Source organism: Equus quagga, chromosome 9 (assembly GCF_021613505.1).
Source record: "Equus quagga isolate Etosha38 chromosome 9, UCLA_HA_Equagga_1.0, whole genome shotgun sequence".
In the NCBI taxonomy this organism is placed as follows: Eukaryota; Metazoa; Chordata; class Mammalia; order Perissodactyla; family Equidae; genus Equus; species Equus quagga.
This window is the reverse complement of record NC_060275.1, coordinates 70572285-70596998: the sequence shown is the minus strand read 5'-3', so window position 1 is coordinate 70596998 and position 24714 is coordinate 70572285. Positions and strand designations below refer to the sequence as shown.

At 39.9% G+C, this 24714-nt stretch overlaps 1 protein-coding gene across 8 annotated transcripts in view; it reads left to right on the top strand.

The window, feature by feature from the left end:
* MAST4 (microtubule associated serine/threonine kinase family member 4) overlaps positions 1–24714 on the top strand; it is a 574884-nt gene that overhangs the window by 232937 nt on the left and 317233 nt on the right. The window contains exon 1 of one of the 8 annotated variants that reach the window (XM_046672112.1): positions 3085–3158. The exons of the other annotated variants lie outside the window; for them this stretch is intronic. Within the exon in view, the coding sequence (XP_046528068.1) occupies positions 3120–3158 (39 nt within the window). The 5' untranslated portion in view covers positions 3085–3119. Of the gene's footprint in view, positions 1–3084; positions 3159–24714 lie in introns of those variants that run through there. 8 annotated transcript variants of the gene reach the window in all.

The following is a 24714-nucleotide window of genomic DNA, read 5'->3' as shown; positions in this document are numbered from 1 at the left end:
ACGGTGTATTTGTACAAATAATTTTTTAAAAAATCAAGTACCATGAAGCCCCTGGCTTCAGATTACAATTACTGACAAAGCCTACCAGATTTTATTTGAATACTCACGTAAAAGTAATACGCATTGAGGTTGGTACTCTGTGAATTGGCTCACAATATTGTGAATATATTCCGTGAAGGTATAAAATCACAGGAAAAATGAGTTTATTAATGGAAATTAGATCCTAATTATTACCTGTGAATAGTGTCATCATTCAAAGTTTTTATTGCATTTTAACACATGGCTTATCTTGATGAGAAAATATATAGCAAAGGGTAAATGTAGCAATTTTCCTTTTACTATTCCCTCTGCTAAGCCATTATTGCTTGATGTTATTTTTCAGCAGCCTTTCATTTTTGTCCCAAATGTTTTTGCCCCTGGCTGGTTTTATTTCTTTAAAATGTATGTGTATCACTTCTCAAAGTGATACGTTTTGACAGGTAATCGATATTTTTTCATACTAGATTTGATGGTGCAATGGTCATAATCCTCATCTTAGACTTAGTTAATGGTTGAATACTAACCTAGATTTTTATCTCAAAATATTCCTTTGTTAAGAAACATACTTTTTTCCCCCCTAGCCAAATTCCTTTTTATCACTCCCACCCGCCAAACAGCTCTAGTTGCCAAGAGCCTAAGATGCAGAGAGTCCACTATCTAGGATACACATCACTTGACTTTTTGACAGGTGTCCTCGAAATGTCTTCTGATAGCACTTCCAACCAGCTTACTCGATTGGTCACAGAAAAGATACTTCTGCACTCTAATATATTTTTTTTCCCCACCTGGCAACCTATGATCTTTATTTCAAGGGGAAAAGTCTTTTCCCTTCTTTCTCTCTAGTGAGAACTTGGCGCCCCCCCACTAGACCCCACTTTTTCTAGAAGGACCAGCGCAGTCAAGATCACAGACCTCAGAGCACACTGTGTATAAGGGCACCATGCTTGGCTTTTGCTTTTAAAAGTTCAGCTTCATGGGTCATGATTTTTTTTCTAAAATCAATTAGGACTTCCTTATGCCCCTGTGGGCAGATAACAATGACGCTCTAAGTTGGTGAATACCTTCTGACCTGCTGCCAAGGCACTTTGTCTGAGAGGGCACTTCAAACTCAGGGAACCATTTATGCTGCCCTCTCAGGAGGGTGACTTGAGGGAGAAAGGACAACAGCTGTCAGTCCTTTTGTTTTCGTTGAAGGGAAAGGTCTTCTTCTGCAGGAGAAGAGTCAAGGACTGGTGGGCCTGTCGAGGATGGGTCAGCTTTGCAGATCGCCCACAGGTAGCAAGCTGGTCTCTCCTTCCCAGCCCTTAGATTATTTTTTTCTTTTTATTTCTTTTCCTTTTTTTTTTCCTTGTCCTTTAATTTAAACAAAAGTGTATAGTTTTAAAAAATCTTGTAAAAGCAATTGTTTGTGCTAGAATTTGTCGGTACACTTTGGTTTGAGCGATGACTAGCTTTGTGCTGTTTCTTTGCTTTTAGAGATGGCATTATTCCTCCACATAAGAGCAAGAACTAAAAACTCTCGGGGTTTTCTTCCTTTAAGTGGTACCAAATGAGCACGCCTAAGTGGGGAACAGCCCGACACCCTCCTCTGCTGATGCCTCTGCTATTGGCGGCATTTCTGACAGGGTTTCTCTTTGTATGTCTGGAGGTGTATGCAAAGACTGTTTGGGAACATAAAATGCAATCAGTTTTCCTCGGTGGTTAGATTCATAAATCCCTGAGCTATTTTTAATGACATAATCTAATCAATTGATAGCAAGCCTAATAGTGTGTTGACAGCCAGAAAGAGACAGAAAGCTAGTGTAATAGCAGGTGGATGGGTGAGGAACGACTCGACATGTCCTTCCACACCCCCGCAGTTAGGAGTCACTAGATATCTGGATTAGGTAAAAACCAGGAATTACTGATTTTTTGAAAACGTTTATGCATACCCTCCTGATTACCTTTCTTTCAAGAAAAAGACTTTGTCTAATAGAGTGAAGGAGGAGGTGGCCCTCAGACAAACTGTAGGTCGTCCTGGTATCTACCTCCCAGAAACAAACTATTCTCTCAATTTAAATGTCTTCAGAATAGAAATCAAGGCGGAATAATTTATTATAAATTGGTAGTATCGTATATTGTTACTCCTGTGCCAGGCCCGTAATGAAAACTTAATATTCATCTCTTGGTTGCTTTGAATTGAAATCAGATGAGGACGAGCGGAGTAAACAAGCTGAAACACCGTGAAATTGCACATGATGGGAATTTTTTCTTTTTTAGCTGCTTATAGACTATGAATAGGTTAATATTCCAACTAATGATGGCTCTTAGAATTTCTTCTCCCTTTTTACATTTTGGTCAGGTATCAACAGAACTAAGTTATTATCACGAGGGAAATTAAAATCTAAACTGTTTCTGTCTTTGGGCTAGGAATTGACTGGCGAGGTATTTATGTAAATGAATTGGCTTTCACCCCGGGAGGTGTGGAGTGCTCCGCAGCGGCTGGAGCGCAGCCGCCCTGAGCCCTCCGTTTTCAGGCAGCGTGTGTGTTCTGCTACAGTTTTTCTTTGATGCCATCAGAAAAGATGAGCACCAGGCGTGGTGGTGCCGCTTGGCTGACCAGCTGTGCCCTAGTTTTTCACCATTCCAATCAGCCACGGCCTTTTACAGAGGTGTCTGTCACCGCTGATTTACTTAGCCACTTTGACCTTACAGTTGCTTCAGAAGAGGCTTGAGTCGAAGCTATTGCCGAAAGCCATTTACTGCTCGCCCGGAATGCCAGAGCCAGCGTTCTGAAGAAAAGGAAGAAAACCCAGGGATCCCACGGTTTCCTGTGTAATAGTAAGAGCCGCCTCTGCCTGGAAAAATGCATTAGGTGTCTGAGCACACTTGCTGCGCTCTGCCGCCGAACTGCAAGCATCGGTGATCTCCGAAGTTGCTGGAGTGAATAACTAAGCGGGACCAGCTGACTCCAGGCTCCAATCAGCTAGAGCGTGATGTAAGTGTTTAGCAGCTGCCGGGCTCTGAATTAGCATGCCGAAGTAGAGGTAGTACAGCATGGCTAGACTGTTGTGAGAGGCTCAGAGAGAGCGGAGGGGGAGATGGATGAGTCCAGCATTCTAAGACGAAGAGGGCTCCAGGTAGGAGATCTTTCCGTTCTTGAAATGTAGCATTGTCAATGGCCAGCCAAGGAGAATTTCAAAGTTCTCTTTTCATTCCTTTACTGGGCACAAATATGTGCACAGTTCTTAGTATCCACTTGGCAACGTGGTAGCTAAGTCTCTAGTTACAGGGTTGACTGACATCGCAGGGTTCAATGAGAAAGGCTCTTTTGTCAGAGACAATAGATACAACTGACTTTTAGTTTGATACTTTGTTGGTTGGTTGTTTTTCGGCTGGTGGTTGGAGAGTAGTTAAATGGTGGCTGGCAGTGACAGCTGATGAGCCGATTGGGCGTGCTGTCAAGTGTCTGGGAAGTCTGTGGAGGGTAGCAGCAACTCCATCCAGTCCTGGGAACACAGGACTCAGTTTTGTGTGGGGATCCACCTCCGTGCGGCACAGCATCTGTCTGACCGCCCTGCAGATGTGTGCAGCTGCTGAGAGCTTTCCTCCTGTCAGTGAGATGAAAGTTTCTGCGGGCAGCTCAATCAAAGTTCACAGTAATTTGTTTACGTTGAGATGGGGAAGGATATGTATCTTACTGCCTTGCTTTTTGTGCCCAAGTTTCTCTAATTAAGTTACTCTGACTTTACAAATGTATTGCAAGTTAAAACTTGGCAAATCAGAAAAGTTGAAAAAAACATCTGCTTGGCAGTTTGTAAGTTTAAGAAAGCCAAAACTTAAGTATGTTCAAAATTAGTACATTTTAACTCCTTGATCACTCTTTTCCTGTGTATGTGATATTTTCCTCTGTGAAAGAGGAATTGTTAGTCATTGTTAAACTCTCATTCATTATTTTTGAAATTTTTTTTAAAATGAGTGCTTCAGAATACAGAATATATGGCATATTTAGAAATGCTCCCAGATAGTCCTTAATAGTCTTTGACTCACAGCTGCTCTAGCTGTCTGCTTTTTGTTCTAAGCATCAATTACTCATACTAATATTATTCATATTACTCTAATATTATATGTAAACTAAAGGATTATTTGCAGGTAAACAAAAGAGGGACTAAAGAAGTTGGAGTTAGATGTCATTTATTGTTCCAAACCTAAGTAAACAGACTGCCTCTTTAAGGATTTTCAGTGTGGTCATTGTTTTGAATGTACAGTGTGGTTAGTCACTGCTGTGGGTTTCCTTTCCTTTGTTTTCATCACATCTATAAAGTTCTGGTAATGCACAGCTGTTTGTGTGGGTTCACGTCCTCTTTGGGGGTCACTGGTTAAATATGGAAAAGCTCTTTGTTAAAAAGATGATAACTCTATTAAACTCCTAATGGTTCACCATTGTTAGTAAATGGATGACAATTCTGCTGAGAGTTTTCTCTTTCCTTTAATTCCTTTCAGATAGTTTTTAAATGTATTTTTGGTAAGAAACTCCATCTTGTGTGGGTTTTTTTCTGTAAGATATATTATCACAACTTCTAAAGATATAGTTGAAATGTAGTGTTTTTGAGGGGTGTATTGATCTCATAGATCTTTTAATTTTAGAAATAAATCATTGTCATTATTTAAAATAATGGAGCTATTTTTTATCTCAAAGGTTTGCAATGAAACAAAGGAAATATTACTTTTAATGTGGTATTCTGAGTGCTAGTTCTTCATTGTACTTAACATGCTTTTACTACACCTGCTGTAATCTACTATCTAATGGATAAAGAATGTCTGCTTTCTATTATGAATGAAATAAAAGTCTTCATGCTGTGAGAAATAAGATAAAAGTGCTTAAAAGTTCTGCTGCCTCATAGTTACAGCTTTACTTTGGCTTAAACAAAGCCTGTTTTTCTTTTACTCCTACTATGTCTAATATTTTTTAAAAGACATCACATATACAGAGTAGCTGTTGTAAGAAATTCCAGTATAAGGAAACTATTTACAAAATACAAGATGTATTTAATTGTGTTACAAAAGATGTCACTGTAGAGTTCATGAGAGTAACGCCACCTAGTGAATTTAAGAATTAAGTTACTTTACAAAAATATGCTGTGAAACAGTTCAACATGCAAATGAGGTACACCTGTAGCGGAGCTAGGCTGAAACCTGCACGTTTGTACTCTTGATTCTGACCCTGTGTTGCTAGGTAATCTGGAGCAAGTCACCTGCCTTGTCGGCATCTGTCTGTTCTTCTGTAAAATGCTCACTGTAACATAGGGCTTTTGAGTGTCCTAAATAGGAGATAGGTGTAATTGAGTTTTTTAAAGTTAAAGGCTGTATAATAAATACCCTAGCATATAGTAGATACTCAGTGAGTATGATGATGTGGAAAAGCAAGGAATGATAGCTGTTCTTTATAACATTCTCTATCATTTTTATTCCATGTTTGTTGTTTGAATTTGTCTTTAAGTTGGAAGAATCATCAGTAAAGACAATAAACATTATTTATTTACAGGGATCATTACGACAGGCTACCAGCTATTATATATATAGTAAGAGAGTCTGTTGGTCTGTCACAATGAATAGATGCTTAGTGTTAGAGACTTAGACCTGGAACCGACCAGTTCTTTAAATAACTTAGAGCCTAGTCTCGAAAATCTGGAGCAACAAATGTTCTAATTCTCTAAAATTTAATTGTACAATAATGCAGTATGTGTTTAGTGTAAAATAATGCAGTATGTGTTTAGAACCTATTTTTGGAATCTCAGTACCTCTAGCTCTTAAAAAACAGGCATACCAGTGGTGTTTTAAAAATTTGGAGGTTGAAAAATCATTTTGAGTCAGAACATAATTTCTCAAGGCATGACTCCGTCACAAAATGGCAGCGCAACTGCATTGTTCATCTTCAGTAACTGCACTTCTCTGTCTTTTCGGTGGACTGTGTTAATATTTCCAGGACTACTGATGGCACTTCAGTCACTGCCTTGGAAATGACAATGAGAGAAAGAGGCCCCAATGGCTTCCACTGTTAGAATCTGGGGAACTTTTCGGATTGCATTCTCAGAACATGGGAAATTCTGACGGATGGATGGGCTTGCACAGACCTTGGACTTGGGGCAATTTGAATTTCTAGACAGGTCTAATTCGTCAAAGGATAACTGGCTCCTTTCGGGCCTAATATTCCTCATACACAGATCATATTTTTGAACTGTCAGGGAAATTAATTGTTTCAGTGATTTCCATTACGTGTTTGCCTTTTATTTGTGTTAATGAAAGTGTTCCTATCCTTAATGTGATAGCTCCCAAGCCTGGAGAAAAATGAACCACAGGCACCAGGAAAGCAGGAAGGAGTCATGAGAAGAGGGAGGGATGTACCTGAGAGGCCTTCTGGGATCCCTTTCCTGCTGTCCTCACGTGCTGTGCTTTGCCTGGTATCATCCTTTGTTGACTTCCCTCCTCCCCAATTAAATATGACCATTTCAGTCCACTTCCAGAGGGTCATATGCAGCTAGAATGTTAAGAATTTTTTTCTTCCTGTGTGATGCAGTTAACAACTAAATCTTTGTAATTTGGACTTCTAGATCTGTATTAGGTTTTTTGACTTATTTTCTTTCCCCTATATCTGACCTCATCCCCCAACCTTAGTTGAAACAACAACAAAAAGCTACCATTCTTACCTTGCCTAGGCTCTGATTTTCCACTGGCCTTGGTCTGGAATTCAGTTTGAGAAAGGAAAGAGCAGATTACTCTAAGGTTCTGATTGGGTGTCAAGCTACCTCTGTTTCACAGAGGTTCTGTAGGTCATTCTGGTCATAATATCTCAATGTTTCTTCTATGTCAACTTTAATGTCGTTGTGGATGTGTTTATGCTTTACCTGAACTTTAATAGCAGGATCATTACGTGGGAGTGTTACTCTGTCCTTATTCACTTGAATACTCTAGGTGGTTATAGGGAACAAGTCTAGTCTAAAGGATAATAATAGAAACATTTATGATAATAATACTTTGGGATAAAGTACTTTTGTTCTTCAGAGGTTCCAAAAAGTCGTAGAGACTTCTTTGGAACAGGAAGAATCAAGATTGGAAATGAACTTTTGATAGTTACGAGTACCTAATTAATTAGACCAGTTGCAGCCATATTGCAGTGGTGTTTCTTATCCAGTGAAGGAGTTCAATTTTTGCCTCTGAAACAGAGATAAAATACTGTAGTTTCAGTTTCCTGATCCATGGGGGATAAGAATAGATTGCCCTCAAAATCTTACGTTCATTCCGATTTCTATTTTGTACTCTAAGAATTGTTTTTCTTACAATCTTGTTTTTTTTTTTAAACAGCGTAAAATAAAGACATCTAAATACTAGCTCCTCTTTTGCACCTTCTTATTCTCTGGTATAGTTGTTAATAAACTGGAAGATTGTCATCTCCATGTTTCTGTCAATGGAATACTAATTCTCCAAGTCATCCTGATTCCCACCTTTGATTTCTTCATCTCTTGCCCACTGTCACCAAACCCTATAAATTCTGCTTAAATACATGTCTAGAGTCTGGGCCATAGCCTCTTTCACAGCTGAGTTTCTGAAATGTTTGATATGCCTCTGCTTCCAGGTCCTTCTCCAATCCATCCTGCATGTCAGCTACTCCATCAATTCCGTGGTTTACAATCCCCATGTGACTTTCCATTACCTACCTCAGGAAAGAGTCAAAACACACAGGACTCTTTGCTTTAGCCTCAGTGTACTTTACTAGTCTCATCTCCAACTCTTTGCTTTCCAAAATCCTGTTCCATCAGCCCCTGTCCGGATTCATGTATCCCCTTTACCTGCAATGACATTTCCTTATTTTGCCCAAATTCTTCCTGTTCATTAGGGAGCAAAGTAGTTGTTTGCTAATTCTTTCATGAAATTTTCCATAATTACTGCATTCCATTCTGAACTTTATAATAGTCATTGTCTGCTTTATTTATTTGTGCACCTAATCCTATTGCATGATGTATTGTTTTGAAATTAATTTATGAGTGTCTTACACTGAAACTGTCAACACATTATTCGTGATTTTAGGGTCAGATATGTGTTCAGTGACAATGAAGAGTTCTGTCACTTTAGACAAGTTTCTTAACCACATCTGTAAAATGGAGATAATACATGAGGTGTTTAAAGATTGAAGGAGATTGTAAATCTTTTAGCACAGTATCTGGCACATAGTACTTAGTTAACATTGGTTCATTTCCCTCTGTATTGCTACAGAGCCTTGCGTAATGCAATTTTAAATAATTAAAGGTGGGTATCAGGCAAAGTCTCGGTAATAAAAACATGGCATGCATGAATTAGATAATTTGAGGAGAGTTTAATAAAAGGAATTATTTAAAAGCTATGAGCAGGGTGTAGGGAAAGCTAAGGGATGGTGCAGTACGAGGGGCTAGAAGGAACAGGGAGCCAAGAACCTACTAGGCCTGACGGAGTGAGGGAGGGAGCAATTGCAGAACCTAGAGACGAAGAAGGCACCTGATAGGTGCCTTAGGTAAAGGGACAGAGCCAGCCCGTGGTGACTCTGTACAGAGGTACCAGGGGGACACCTCTAGCTTCTTTTCCTCAATCCTTCTGAACTCTTGCTGGTGCTCCCCATTAGCAAAACTCAACCAGAAGCCAGAGGTGCAAGGGAGCCCGTGGATGTCGTCCATGCAGACGGACTCCAGGGCCACTGTGGGGTGGAGAGTAGATCTGGATGGGCAGTTGAAGTACATGCTTTGTGGTTTATAATGAACACATGTTGAACTGCTGCTTGCTCTTAGCATTTTGCCAGCCAGAGTTAATGTTCCAGTTTCATTAGTGCACGTCTCTGGGGCCTGAACTGAGTTCAGGCATTTGAACCGATTCAGAACTGCTTTTTATGAAAAGTCATGGCTCCCAACCATTTTCCCCTTTTGTGTAGTAACGTCTGTCCAATCAGGCTCTGAATCTTCCTGGGAAAATGTTAGTTGGTCCCCTTCTGCTTTAATATCTGAAGCACATGGGTCTCCTTTGAATCAATAATACAGGATACCTGCACTTCAGGTCCTGCAAGCAGTCTCAATTTTGAATTACTCTGCTCTACAGATCTGGCTCAGAGAAGTGATGTGTCAGAGGAGTGGCCCAAGAGACCTCTTACCCTTCATCTCCTGGATTCCCTGAGGTCTACCCTACAGCAGGTCCTGTCACACTTAGGCTGCTCATCTCTGCTCCCCTCAAAATCCCTTTACAGAATTACAGCTTCACATTATGTCCTTGGCTTCTATTGAGGGTTGCTAAAAGAAATGACTGGGAGAACATCTTTGCGCTTTTTGTAAAACTCCCCTTGAAGCCCTATCCATTATATTGTGCATTGTCTCTTATATTAGGCCCGCGTGATAAATTAGCTTAGAGGTCAGTACTCACAGAATTTCTTCCTCCCTAGGTGAACCAGTCTGCTTCTTTTAATCAGATAGTGAGAGCTGGCTGTGTCTTCCTATTTTTGTCTTAGCTGATCAGAACAGAGTTTCATACTCACTTGCAATAGTTTTCTAGATAAAATTAACCAACACTTCTTCACTGTTTAGTTGTTAGTTCCTTCTTTTAAGAGTTGTGTGGTTTTATTTGTTATATCTTCTTGAAATCTTAAGTTGCCTGAGAAGATTTCTCAAAGTAGATAAGACGTAAAAATTTAATAATGTTGCGTTTAAAATAGTGATATTATTTAAATGAATAATTTTAGAAGGAGACAAAAGACCAGCTAATCAATAAACTATATAAACTATAAAAATTGAGAATCACATGAACTCACAAGGATCAATATGCATGCAGCAACCAATCATTTTATTGTTGGCACCCAAGTCTAAAGAAATCAAATAGGATGTTTGAATTTACTTGAAACTTACATTTCAAATAAATTATGAGTAACAAAAGAGCTTTTTTAAGTGTCTTAGAAATCATATGTTTGTCTTGGAAGCAACTAAAAGCATGGAGACTGGCAATTAAATTGTGAGACACACATGTTAGAAGATGACATTGCCATTAAAATCATACTTTTGGATATTAATGATATGGGGAAAACTTGACAATAATAAGGTCAAGTAAAAAAACGGGTCTCTAAACTGTGTACATAATGTATGTATAATTCTGTAAAAATGTGTAGCACACACATTGTGTGTGAGGCAGGGGTGGGGGGGGTGTGCGCGTGTGTGTGTAGGATAGCCCCATGGGATGGGAGGAAAGAGCATGTGTGAACTTCGGAGTGTTTAAGGCCATCTCTGCCCTTGGCTGTGTGATGTTGGCCAGGATAGTTAATTCCTCACCAATAAAATACACTTATTTGCAGAGTTGTTGAGGGTGAATTAGAGTGAGGTGTAAAAAGGCTAAAAAATATTGACGAGATTTTCACATATTGAGGTATATGGGGTAACAATTCGAGTTCAAAACTGATTTGGCTTGAACTAAAAAGCCTGACTTATGGCCTCTCAAACATACATTGTACATCTGCTTATCCATTAAAGAATACACTCTCTTAAACTAAGAATGCACACTTCCCCTCCTATGCCCTATTGGTGATGCCCAGATTAGTCCCTTTCCTGACATCAGGGTTGTGTTGACCTGCTAATTTGCAACTGGATACCTCTTTGAAATTTTGATGGAAATGTTTCCTGAGTGGGTTTCATGTATGTTCTTTGTTCTAAAAAGGTATGAGACTGTACTGACACCCACGCGTCTCTGGAACACCTTCTAAGGCCTTCCCAGGTTATAATCCTCACTCTGGCTCATAATAAACTCACCCCAATTTTGATTTATAGGTTGGTTATGGATTGTTTGCATTGACAATATCTAACATTTATTAGGAATCTATTTTCTTTTTCTTCATTATCATCTAAAATAACAGGAAGAAAATGCACTAAAATGTTAATTCACTATATTTTGATGGTGGGATCATAAGAATTTTTTCCTTTGAACTGTTCTTTAGTAAACATGTATTCTTTTATAATCAGTTTAAAAAGTGGGTTTTGGGGCCTATTTTTAATTTTTTTGTTTCACTTTCTAAGAAAAAACTTTATTCTACTCACTACCATCAATGAAAGGCTCTTAAAGACAGTTTTTTATTTTGTGCATCTTTTTGGAATTGAGAAGGTAAATCAGTTCCATTTGATGCATAGCTCCAAACCTTAGGGCAATGGTTCCATTGAGGCTGCCCTCTTGAACCACCTGGAGGGCTTTCTAAAGCATGAGGCCAGATGCAATCCACCTCAGTCAGATCAGCATCTCTGGGTGGTGTGCAGCCAGGGTTGAGACTCGCTGCTGCTAGGGCATTGCATGTCCAAGGATCTCCCAACTCAGGAACATACCACTGCCATATCTCTAAATACGAGGTGTAACAACCTTTAAAAGGTGTGGGAGGTTTGGCCTCCTTTGTTCCAGTGAGACCTGGGTTTGACTTATGGAGAGGTGGGTGAAGGGTAGATGTACTCATTGTACTTGTTTCTTGACTTCCTAAATAATGGCAATGATAGTAATGTGAGAGCTCAAAAACCAACCCACCTTCAGGGGCACTTATTATAGTGATGTGGCTGGAGGCAGCCCTAGACCATTACCCCAGAAGGACGGGGGGAGAGGGCACTGGTGGTGTCCAGGTGCATTTTCACGTTTCTTAAGTTGCTGGCACGTGCTCCATGGTTTACACCGGGAAAGGACCTCAAGGGCACGGTAAGACTGTTGCTTTGCCCCTTGAAGCAGTCTCCTAATGCTCGAGATGACAAACACCTGTGATTCGGGAACCCTTATGGAGATTCTTCGGTAATGTACATGCTTGAGTTCTCAAAATATTTGCTATTCTACTTAGATTGTGAATGTAAATGTTTTTGATTCAGGCAGTCAAGGACAGAACTCCATTCTTTGCCTTTCCTTCAATGAATGTGTAACAGTAATAATAGCAACAGTAGCATATGTTGAACAGGTTTGTGTCAGAGGACTGAGTGTTTTGTCTTAAATATGTACACTGTTGTGCTTTTATCCCAGGCTCTGTAAGTACTAAAATGAGTGGAATATGGTACTGACCTGTGAAGGGTTTATAGTGTGCTGGGGGAGACAGACAGCAATTTCTTCAACAGCAAGAGCCACAACCCATATCAATCATAATGCTGGGGCCCTGAAGATGGTGCCCAGCTCTGCTGTAGGAGGCCAGGAAGGCTTTCTGGAGGAGGAGATGTTTCTGAAGAGAATGAAGGATGAACAGGTGCTGATTAGGCAAAAAGGGCATTCCAGGCCGGGGAAACAGCAATGTGTGTGAAGGTGTGGTGGCCACACGGGGTGCGCCCTTTTCAAGGAGCTGCAAATAGTGCCTGTGAGAGGCAGGAAGTGATGAGCAGTGTCCTGACAGTGATGCCATATTGAAGGATTTGGACTTCAGTCTAACAGTCAGAAGCCTCTGAAAGGTTTTAAGCAGGGCACAGAAATATTTTACCAACTGTCAACTATTCTGTCAACTGTTAATGAAGCACGCCTGAAAAGAGGCCAGGAACAGCTAAGGAAGTTGGAAATGAGGAGTGCGAGACGATACTGCTGGGCAGAGACGTGGACAGTGAAAGCAGAGAAGAGGCAATTGAATGTCGAATTACCAGAACTTAGTGACCTGTTGGGATGGTTGGGAAAAGAGATGGAAGATGCGGGAGGTGACTCCCAGGTTTCAGGCATTGTGACTAGAAATGAATAAAAACAAGGAATAAGTGATTTGGACGGTGAGAAGGTGATCAGTTGGTCTGTGCATCTTGCGTTTGAAGCACCTGCGGAAGCCTTCCAGGTAGAGATGTTCAGTAAGCAGTTGGATGTATGGGCTCAGACTTCCAGAGAGAAGTCACGTTTGGATATAGATTCTGAAGTCATCCACTTTAATTAACTAATTGAGCTAGACTGTGAATAGAGAAAGAACACAGTTTCTCCCAGACTAATAGATTTCCATTAGAATAGTTTTCAAGAATTACTATGATGTGTACTTTAACACTTATTTTGCAGGACTGGTTAAAATTACATAGAGAGCAAAGTAGTTTTATGGTTTAGCGTGAGGCCTTGAAAATAAGGTATCCAATTTTGAAGATGTGTATTTTTTTTTGCAAATTGCTTCTAACTTTGACAAGTTGTCTACAAGTCTCATTCCAATACAATTTTGAAAAAGCAAAATGAAACATCTCAAACTAGAGACTGTAATGGAAAAAGCAATTCATTCTTAAATGAAGATGATGAGGTTGGTACCATATTGCTTGAAATAGTGAATTTAAAACCTGAGTGAGATTACATCAAATTCAGCCAAGATTTTTGTTCTATTTGAATGGAATATCTGTAATTGAAGATAAGGGATTCAACCAAGAAAGACACATGGCATATGTACAATTTTATCAATTTTCTAACACACTGTTTCCAATTTGGGTATGTATACACAAAGACATTAAATCATACTGATAAAAAAAAGTGAGCCACCCGCCCCCGTTTTGGGCAACAAATGAAGATTCAGGCTTAACTTTATTAGCCGCAACACTTTCTGAGTCCTGCTTAGTAATTTAGTATGTTGAGGACATGCAGATCGTAGGAAAGTGCTGGGGAGTTAGAGGTGGAACATATTACAAAGAGCTTGAAATGATTGTAGAAAACAGTAAGTATTTTTTAATGGATTTTTTTTTTTTAGCTTAGTGCTCAAAGTGAGATATCAGCTAGGTCTAGAAATATTTCCTTGTATAATATTTTCATCGTAATGATATTTTCCATGATGAGGTACTAATGGTTTTATATTTTCTAATTGCCTGTTCTCTCAATGTGAACATTGTTGTGAAGGTGAAGATGGAATAATACCAATGATTTGACTATTTATACTTTTCCATTAAAACTTTATTCCAAGTATAAATTAAGTTCACAGATTCATTTTCCATTAACTGTTTAGCAATCCAACTAAAAGGCGTGGTAAATACAAATTGAAATTGGATAGTGTGATTCAATTATTCTCTTAATTTTGACTCCTCTGTAATAGAAGTATGCATTCACTCCTTTGATGTGGCCTCATGGTAGCAAAGATAATTTCCTGCACTTGACTTTGGGCTCAGCTATGTGACTTATTTTTGGCCAATGAGCTATTAGTGAATGTGTCACAAGCAGAAGCTTGAAATATGCTTGTGCGGTTGGACTTGCCAGCTTGCACTTCGGTGATCTGCCGTGAGAAGAACATGCCCTGGGTAGCCACTGCCCCTTTAGCCTGGGTCCCAGAAGAAGCTCCTGCAGAGCTGACTTATAGAAACCTGGAGCCGAAAGCCAAGCCCAACAGCCCCATAGTCTACCTGCACCCTTGCAAATGTGAGAATAAATGTTTGTTGTTGTCAGCCACTAGTTTCGTGGCAAGTTGTTACCCAGTATTATAATGACAATGATGACTAACTCAGGGGTCAAGCTTGTGTTGTGGTTAAGAGCAGAGGCATTGACATCTTCTAGACTTCTGTTTGAATATTGATCCACTATCTGCCGGCATTCTTATCCTGGGCATGCTGCTCTCTTCTAAGCTTTAGTTTTGCCATCAGTAAGATGAGAATAACACTTATTTCACAGGAATGTTGTAAAAATAAAATGTATGCTTGGAAATTACTTTGAACAGTGTCAAACAGATAGTAAGAGCACAATAAGCAGTCATGGCTGTTGTTACTGTATTTCTAGACGGTTGAGCCTTCCTCCTGTGTTTCCCGTGCACCATGGGGCTTTGCCGCATTCTAGCTGTGTGACTCTGGAGCAGGTTAAAACTTTTCTGAGGCTTGGTTTCCTTTTCTATCACATGCAGATACTAACCCTTACTGGCAGGATTATTATGAGGACTGCAGCAAAGGTAGGCAAAAATCTAACTGTCTTAGTCGAAGCTGCTATAACAAAATGACACAGGTGGGGTGGCTTGAACAACAGACGTGTATTTCTCACAGTTCTGGAGTCAGGGAGTCCAAGGTCAGGGTGCCATAGATTTCATATCTGGTGAGAGCCCTCTCCCTGGTTTGCAGATGGCCACTTCCTGGCTGTATCTTCATGTGGTAGAGACAGATACCTCGTGTCTCTTCCTCTTTTTACAAGGGCATTAATGCCATCATGCAGGCCCCACCTTCATGACCTAGTCTCACCTTGATTACCTCCCAAAGGCCCCACCTCTAAATACAATCACATTAGGGCTTCAACATGGTGGGGGTGAGGGGTTTATAACCATTCAGTCCATAGTACGAACCATGGCTGGGTGAGTGGGTACATAGTAAAAGTAACTTTATTGTGTTCACTATCAATATATTCCGTCATTTAGTCACTACTTTAAACTGAAGTTTCCATTCCTGGTTCTTGAATGCCTACTGTTAACCAAGCTAACTCCTTGCACTTTTGACTTACCTCTGGGTTTCTAGCAATCACTGCTTTTGTTAAAAGGAAAAAAGAAAGACTGTGGAAAACAGAAAATGAAAAACAAAAGGGCTGTAATTGGAAAGGTGTGATGTATTGATAACATCATTCAAATATGTAATACTTGTGTATTGTACTTTTGCTCCTGTGGGCGTTAAATGGTGACGCCTTTGGAATAAGGAAATTCATAAAGGGCAAGGAGTAGCTTATGTGGAGTTACGTTGATGTCCAAGGCTTTTGATTGGAGGATTGAAAATGCTAATTAGAAGAGATTCAGCATTGGAATGCAAGGATAAGAGTGGAGTGTGGGATCACAAGGGGGCTCATATTTAGAGTATGTCTATATTAATCAGTGGAGCAGAGCTGGCATCTAAAATGCCTTTGTTTTAAGTGGACAAAAATTGATAAACTTACCTTTTTGCCTGCTGGAAAAATATTTTTATGTGTTGCCTCTCAGTCTTCTGATTTTTGCCTGTTTTTTCCATTTTGTACAAATCTTGGATACTGCTTTGTCTATTTCTGTGTGTGTGTGTTCACTAACCACACCAGCTATTAGCTCCTGCTATTGTTTGCTTTCTATCCAGAATTTGTTCCATAGAAAACCTGTGTCCTCAACATACTTTCTTTGAAATTACTTTGATCTGTATCAGCTGGAATAGGTTTTGAGCCGCTGGATATTAACTTCTGAATGCCACTTTCTCTAGAAGCTAATTGACTGATTTGGGGTGGAGGAGAGATGAGAGTCTATACATTTGACCAATTTCACAGAGCTTACCTTGCAAGCTATTGAAATGCAAATACACACTGCACTTAGAGACTCCAAGAATTCACACATTCAGTTCTTTGTTTTCTTCTGAAAAATAAGCATTCAAAATTCATGCGCATTCTATTATTCATGTGCTTTATATTTAGGTTCCGCTTGTATGTCTAGATAAATCTTATCACCATTATTTAAAATTTCATGAATGAAACTTTGCATCACTAATGCCACACTAGCCTGGATAGCTTTAACCAATCAAACTAATTTGAAATGCAACTCCTAAATGAGTTCTTGTGTGTTTCTGCGTATATGAATTTACATATACACCTGTGTCATTGCCTATCGACAGCTGTTTTTATTTAAATCTACTCTGTGTAAAATGGGTAAGAATTCAAAAACTCCTTGTATTGTTTGCCCCAGAAAAACCTGAATCTTAGTATGTGGTGGTTGTGGGGCTTCCATGAGAGAGAACGTTGATGTCAAAGCACTTTTTCTTTGCTTGATAGTTGTCACATTAGTCGTCCTGAAATGGAATGCTCTCTCCTGTGCTTTCCATTCACTTTTATTTTGAAGGCAATTGTCCACCACTTTTCATTTGTCAAGTACTTTAAAAGAATATTGTGTATCAGTAAGGCCGTTCCTCTGTCATTTGATCCGCTCTACAACTTAGCCTTCCCGGGACAGTTAATGCATTTAAGAATCCCTTTTCTCCTAAGCTGTAGTCATTTCGCCTGTAACAGAGGGGAGAATAATTTTCCTGGCAGGATCCAGAGCCTCCCCATCACTCAGCTTCCTGCCTAATGCCTTTTGGTACTGGCACAAACTTTTTCTGATAAAGCCCTCAATACATGAGAGGCTGACTATCCAGCATTATGTTTGAAAGAAGGAACGTAGACTTCAGTGAAATCCTTTGTTGCACCTTGTGTCCTCATAGAGGAGTATTGGTGATGGTTCGAGTTCAGCGTTCTGTCACTTTCTAGGAGCCGTATGAAAATGGACTTTATCAGTTGTCTGTGTATTCTTGAGGGTTCTGTAGTTTCCAAGTAGGGTCATTCGTACTGGAAAAATAACAAATGTTCATAGGAATTTTGATACAAAATTTGGGCTAGGTTATTTCTGTGCCCAAGCTTAGAGCAGGAAAGGGTTGCAGAAATTACTGTGATTGGATACTCTTTCTTACTTTTATGAGTTCTTTCAGTTTTCAGCCTTTTTTTTCCCCCCGGTTCTCAGATTTGTTTCGGTAGATATGCTGGGGTGTGGGGAGTGGTGGCGGTGGTGAACAGGGGCTGCATCATTTCCTGCCTTCTCACACTGAGAGGGTATCTTTCATTACAATAGTCCTTCCCGTCATTGTCAGATGCTTTCCTTAAGTTGTTCTCAACTGCAAACTGGTGTGAGGCCTGGCATTCATCTTCAACAGCTGGTCCCAGTTGGGTGGGTGGGTGTGTGTGTGTGTGTGTGTGTGTGTGTTGGTCATGGCCTGTTGGTTTCTGCTTTCCACAACTCCCCCCCTGGGTTTTCTCAGTTTTGGATTGTGACCTTTTAAACCTTCAGGCACACGCTTATTTAATCTTCTTTCCGTCTTTATTAAAAACAGCATTGCTTTAGACATCTTATAAGAATATTGATTTGATTTGAGAAAGCATCTCTGGATTTTATATCTCTTGGCTGAAAACAGTGATTGGCTGCATTCTTCTAGCACTTTCTTCTCTTCCTGCTATTAACTTACAATCTATGGGAAGTGTTTTAGTTCTTCATCATTAGACCAGTCTCATGGGAACATTCATTCACTTACCCAACATGTGTTTTTTACATGTGTTTTTACTTGTGCAAGGCTGGGGATACAAGAACAAACAAGATCCAATTCTGTCGTCTTCTGGGAGCTTATGACCCAGAATTGGAGAAGGCAGACTAGTAACTAGACAATTAAATGTAGAGTGACATGTTATGATGGTTAGCCTGTCACACAGTAGGTCCTCAATAAATGGACGGATGGATGAAGAGGGAGAGTATATAAGATGCCGTGGGAGCACATAAGAGGCCACTTACCTAGCAACAGGGTTATCAGAGGTGTGACATCACTGATGTAGTTTGGCATGTGATTTCTGTTCTGTTCATGTTGAGTTTCAGGAAATTCAAAGGGAGATGTCTAGTAGACAGGAAGGGTACATATGAGCTCAGAGAGATAAAGACAAAAATGGACCAATGATAGAGATCTGGGTAGGATTACACTGAGTGTTGACTGATGCCATGGCAGTGGTTGCAATCACCCAGTGAGAGAGTAGAGTGAGAAAAAAGGAGGACCTAGAATATAACTCTGATCCATAGGGTCACTAATCTTTAGAAACAGTTTATTAAGGAGCAAATTAATAAATAGGAGAGAGAGTTATTCATTTGACAGTTTTTATTGGGTCCTGCTCTGTGCTGAGACTTCAGGGATGCTCTTAGAATAGCTATGGTAATTGTCATATTAACAGAACATTTACTGAGCCTCGAAGTGCCAGGCACCTTTCTAAGTGCTTACACGTGTCAGCTCATTTCACATCTACAAGAACACCTTGAGAAAGGTGCTGTTATTCTCAGTTTTCAGAGATGAGAGGTTGGAGGGTAACCTTTCTGACTATCTGTTTATACAGTTAGTAAGTGGCAGAGCCTGGCTTCAAACCCAGGTGCCTATTTTCCAATCAAGGTGGTTTGACCACGCTCTTAATGGTCTTATGATTTCTGCTCCTATGAAGTGGGCAAAAGACACAGCCCAACTGATAATCATTGTCTTGTGATGAGTTCAGTAGAAGTTGTATCCAGCATAATATGGACGCCCAGAGATGGGTATGGTAGGGTGTCTGTGTGAAGGTAGTAAGCTGGGTAGAAATAGTAAGGAGTTTCACTCAACTATACTTTCCAGTGCCCTTGAGGAGCTAAAGCTGTGTTGTAGTTTTGCAACTACAGGCTTAGAGTTCAGTTTTGGGTATTTTATCCATGGGAGGCAGGGTGCAATCATGTCCACTGTCCCAAGAGGCAGGCTGTCTTGGTCTGTGGAGGTGCAGCTAGTTTGCTGCTAGAGATTAATGACTCAGGTCCTAGAGAGAATAGAGCTAATCCATAACTGTAAATTGTAAATTGTGTGATTGTATCAGAAGAGGCAGATTCTGCTTTAAAATTCTTGGAACATTCTCTTGAATTCTGGAAAGATTTCATAATCTGGTGTATGGAGAGCCATGCTGGTAAAGAGGGAGGAGTGAATAAGGCAAAAAGATAGACAATTTCAAATTTTAGTTGCTATTTAAGGTAATTTTAGTTCTTGGAAGATAGAGTGAAAGACATCCGAGGGGCTCATGGAGATAAAAATGTTGCCTAAGAATAGTTATTAATTTTATTACAGAAAATAATTTTGAGTCGGAGCCTATAACTTTGCATGACTTAACCAAATTGAGATCTTATTGAGTTAGAAGACATGGTCCCCTGATGCTGAATACCTCCCTGGCATCCATTGCTCCCTTGCTGCTTCTTGGCAGCCCCTGATTTACACTTGGTTTTGGAAGAGCTGGCTCTGGTCCAGGTGTAGGGGAGCACGTGGTGGAGATTGGGCCGATTAGCATCTTCTATCCCATGGACCACAGGCATTGCAGGGATGGCGTATCACCTAAACTGAGTCCAGCAGAGTGAACTTCTGTGCCTTTATTGGGAATGCTGAGGGAAAGATATTCTTTATTCCTGGACGTTAATTAGGAAATACATAGCCTCAAGAGTAGCTTGGAGAAAGCTTGCTTTAGGAAGATGGCAATGCGATGAGAAGTAGGGCCTAGAGATGCAATGAAACCAGGTCCTTAACCATGGAAGGCTGCTGCTCAATCTTGTCTGAAGCAAAACCTCTCCCTAGACTTTTCAATAACACCAGTGGGTAAATTCTTTAAATTGTTTAAGATGCTTTGAATTGGGTATTTTGTTACTTGGAGTGAAAAGCATCCTCGCTATTTTGTGGCTTTTATTTAGTTACTATTTACTTAAGATAGTGATTTTTCCTTTTGAATACTTAGCAATTTTTATTTTGATACCAAACTAAATTTAGTGTAGCTCCCTCCTAAAATATCTTGCATTTTTTCTTCTACAAAGATGTCTTTCTTTTGTTACTTTACAATGTAAATATGTCTTAATATACGAATATGTGTTTATGAAGAGGTTAGAAGCAGCACAAAAAAGGTGATGCTTAAGGAATGAAAATTTATTTCAGTGACATTTGCAATAAAAATAAAATAGCTCTTCTTTGAAGGATTAGTATGTTTGTGCTCTTACTCTGCTAACCTCTTAAAAGGAGGCAGATATTTTGTTTGTTTAGCAAGTAAAGAATTATTAGGCATGACTTCACCAATGGCCAGTTAGCCTAAGTTGTTATAATTTTTATCCTATAAATGATTTGACACTGATAAAGAGCTGATATGGCAAGTCAGCATAAAGCTTTATATCGTTAGTGCCTTTTATCACTTCTGCTATAAATAATTGTTCACATCTGTCGGCTATTAGATGCAGTGGTGTGGGGATTAGGATTGTGAAACAGGGAATCCTGGCTAATGACTTTTTTTGTCCTCCACTTCTTTTCTGTCTGTTCTTCCCAGTTTGCCTCTTCTCTCCAGTGTGTTGCCTTTATGAAATGCTCTCAGATTTGTGGTCTGTTGTGCTCACGATGGAAGACCCAGTTCCACAGATGCTCATGCCAAACCACACGTTATGTCCATAGCCGCAACATTTATGCATAGGGCGTAGGCAGTTGGCATGGCGGGTGTGCTCGTAGCAGAAAGCTGCATTGGACACATGGAGGCAGTTGACTTTCGTGCTGTCCAGCCCACCTTCGTGCTCTTTTCACATCATCAGTTGTGGTGGTGGAATTTTGATGAGGGTCGCAGCCTCTGCAAAATAGCAAACCTATTTGACTCAGTGAAAGTAATTGGGATCATTGGGAGTGTCCTTGTTCTGGGTTCCCTTGGTTCTTTGGGGGCATTTTTGAGTTGTGATGTACCCAAACTGGGGTTCCGTGGCCTAGAGGTTGACCATGAGGTATTTTCGCAGAGTTGATGGAGATTTTAAGGATTCTGTCTAACTTTGCCCACTTTCCTCCATTCTGCTTCCTACTCCAGTGGGAGGCTGAGGAAGCAGCAGAGACCAGAATCTTCATTAGAGCTTCACCAAGGAAACACCTTTGCCCTCTGCCTGAGCTGCTCCCCTCTCCCGAGCCTCCCTTTGCTGCCCAGCTCCCCCTCTTCCTGCATCCTACTTCCCTCCTCCCTCCTACTCTCCCCTCGGCCTTCCCTTCCCTATTCTCTTTCCTTCTCTCTCTTCCGTGTTCCCCTCCTTTCTCTTCCCCTGCCCTGCCTCCCTTTTCTCTTCCCTGTCTTTTTTCATTTACTCCACCCTTCCTGAGATTAAGAAAACCATCTTGTATCCTGTGAGATCCCAAATACATGGTCAGACATGTGGTAAAGGATTAATAGAGTTTATTTTCAAGGGCTAGGTTACAGGTGATTTTAATTCTCTTCGTATTTTTGAGCCATTCTGTTATGAATCTGTTATGTATTTTTACAATCAGAAAGTTTAAAAAATATATAATTTGATAACAGCTATGTGTGAGGTACAGGAGAATCTCGAAAGGGCTGCTCAGATGTTAATGGGGTCCTTGGCAAAAAGCGTATTACCTCAAGACATGAGGCAATTATTTACGGTGGTTACATCAGCCAGAATAAAGATGATAAATTCTAGATGCTTGTCCCTGGACATCCTCTGACTCATTGCAGCATTCCAGGTAGAGAATTTGTCTTATCTGCCTTTCACTGCCTCTGTAACTCCTTTAGGGCCCAGGTGTAGAGCTTTTCTGTTTAAAAAAAAAAAAAGTGTTCCTTTTTCTTCAACAATATCACCCACAGTGCTTAGAATTAGAGCATCATAGAATTTTAAGTCTAAGAGAGAAACTTTAGACTTAATCTAGCTAGATTCCCTCATCTTCCGGCTAAGAACCCTGAGTTTCAGAGAAATAAAGTGGCTGAAACAAAGCTGTCAAAATAGCAAAGATCAGAATCAAGGTGTTTTCGTTCACAGTCTGTGTGCTCGGCCGTCGTGTGATAGCAGCTACTTGAGTTTTTTTTGTGTGGCTGTGTTAAACTTGTAAATAATAACTTTTCAAATAAGAAAGTAGTCCTTGCCTAACAGAAATGACCCCTTTTCAGAAAGTTCATTAATATGCTCAAGTGAATCTTCTGATTTAACTTAATTTCAAAAGTCTGTCCTGAATTGTTGCAACCTCTCTTTTTCAGACTTTGAATTTGTATGTATTTCTTAAATATTTAATTTTATATTTTAAGAAAGTGAAGGCAGGCTAAAATGTCTTCAGGAACTAGACACATAAGACACATGTGTAAAGCCCCCTGCAGCACAATAGGGCATGGTGGAGTCTGTGGTCAAACTGAGAGTATATGCCCTGTGTAAAGGCATTCAAATTCTACTTTTATTTGGAAACCCTGAACAAAACTTATCTATAGGCCATAACTAACCTTTGAAACTTGCATTTTTGATTCCTTTCAAATATAGGCCTTCAAAAAAAAATTTGCAAAGAACTCATTTTAAGCCCCTTCCCCCTTTTTTTTTTTTTGAAAAAATATTGCCAAATTGCATGCAAGTGGGAAGAATTTTCTTTTGGAATGGGGAGAGGGTTTCTCTTGCCAGCAGAGGCGGCTTAGGCATATTTATACTCAGTGCATGCCGAACATTTCCCCAAAGATGGTAATCTCAGTCTTTTATAATTTAGAATGGTTTAAAATCATTCTGAAAACATATGAGATTTCAGCACAGTATTCCATCTTGGCCCTGTTTTTTTGTGTGTAAGAACCATAATCTTATCTATTTATTTATCTCGCTATCTATTTATATGTCTCTACATAAAGACTCAGCAGAAAGGCTTGGAGAAGAGAAAAAGAATCCAGTAGAGCATAGCCTTAACTGGGGTTTAATGGGAGAGCGGCTGGGGCAGAGGTCTAATTGATTAGGCTGCCAGGCAATTTGAATCAACTCGTTAGTTACAAATTTTTGTTACGCAAAATTTAACACCCATGGCAAGAGCCATGAGGATGCTACAAGTGGCCTCAGATGCATTCTTTTTGTGCTGGCCGTTGCTCTTAAAGGACAGTTTAATTGTGTGAGATGCTATTCCAGCTTGCAGTCTCTTTCATTTGTTGGGAAAATGACTCCTTAGCGTCACCATTTTCTTAATGTTTTAAAAACCTGTGCTACATATCTAAGACTCTTTTTATTTTTATTAGCACCACATATCACCGCATTATCATGGTGTGTGCCCTCCTCTCTGTTGTGACTCTCTTTGTATCAGCATTCCCTTGCTGCAGATTTCCTTCTGAAGTTGAGCATTCATTAATTGTGGAATAATTCTTTTTAAGAACAGTTTCTATCTATACCCTTCCTTTTGACTGTTTTCAGACTTGCTAAGTGGTACCTCATTTCTTTGCATTATTCATTTTAGAGCTGGAGAGGTTCTGAGGATCGCCTAGTCTGACTCCGTATTGCATAACCCAATGAGGTTATCTGACACTCACTAAACTCCTATTATTTTTAATGAATAATAATTTCCACTAGTGTTCTAGTATTGGGTTCGGTGTCGTGACCCATATGTAATAAGAACCTTCCGTAGTGTAATGGATGCACACTAAATATTAGATGCTGTGCTAGACACTTTATGTATATTAGCTCTAATCCTCAAAATGACCTGGCTAGGCATTATAACCCTATTTTATGGCAGAGGAAACTGAGGCTCAGAGGTGTTCAGCAAATTTCTTGAACATCATAGGACCTGTCTGTGTGGATGCAAACTTGCATTTCTTTGGCTTCACAATTTATCCGCTATACTGAGGTCTGGTCCTTTCTTAGTCCAAAGTGATTTGGGGAGAGGGGTTGGGCTGAAAGACATTTTACATAGCTGAAATCCATTAATTTGCACTACATTTTTTCCCCAAAATTAGAAACAGAGGTAAATCTTTTATATAGAAAATATCATTGCAGTGCAAATTCGCAAAGCTCAATAGTGTGCAATAAGTTTCCAAAAGTTACAGAGGTAAGCGTTAGTATTCTTCTAAGGACACCCTGAATGAAGGGTAAACTGTCTTGTCTCCCTAAATAGAATCCCCATTGTGTTCCTTTCGGTGATGGGGAATGGGTTTGTGGAAAATCTGAGATGAGGAAGAGTGCAGTATCTTCTCATCTGAAACTGGAAAACAAACTTGGATGACATGCTTTTCTCAACAGTGTCAGTGTCATAGTGGGTGACATCCCCCGGTTGAAGCCCAAAGCTAGTCTAAGAGAGGCTGGTTAATAAATCTTAAGTTCTTTTTTGGCCCCCCCCCCCCCCCTTTTTCTGGTGTCTGTATTCTGTGGCCTTCTGCCATGACTGGTGGAGAGTCAAAGAATTGCTTCTAATCAAAGGGAACATTTGCTCAAGCCATGGGTGGTTAAAG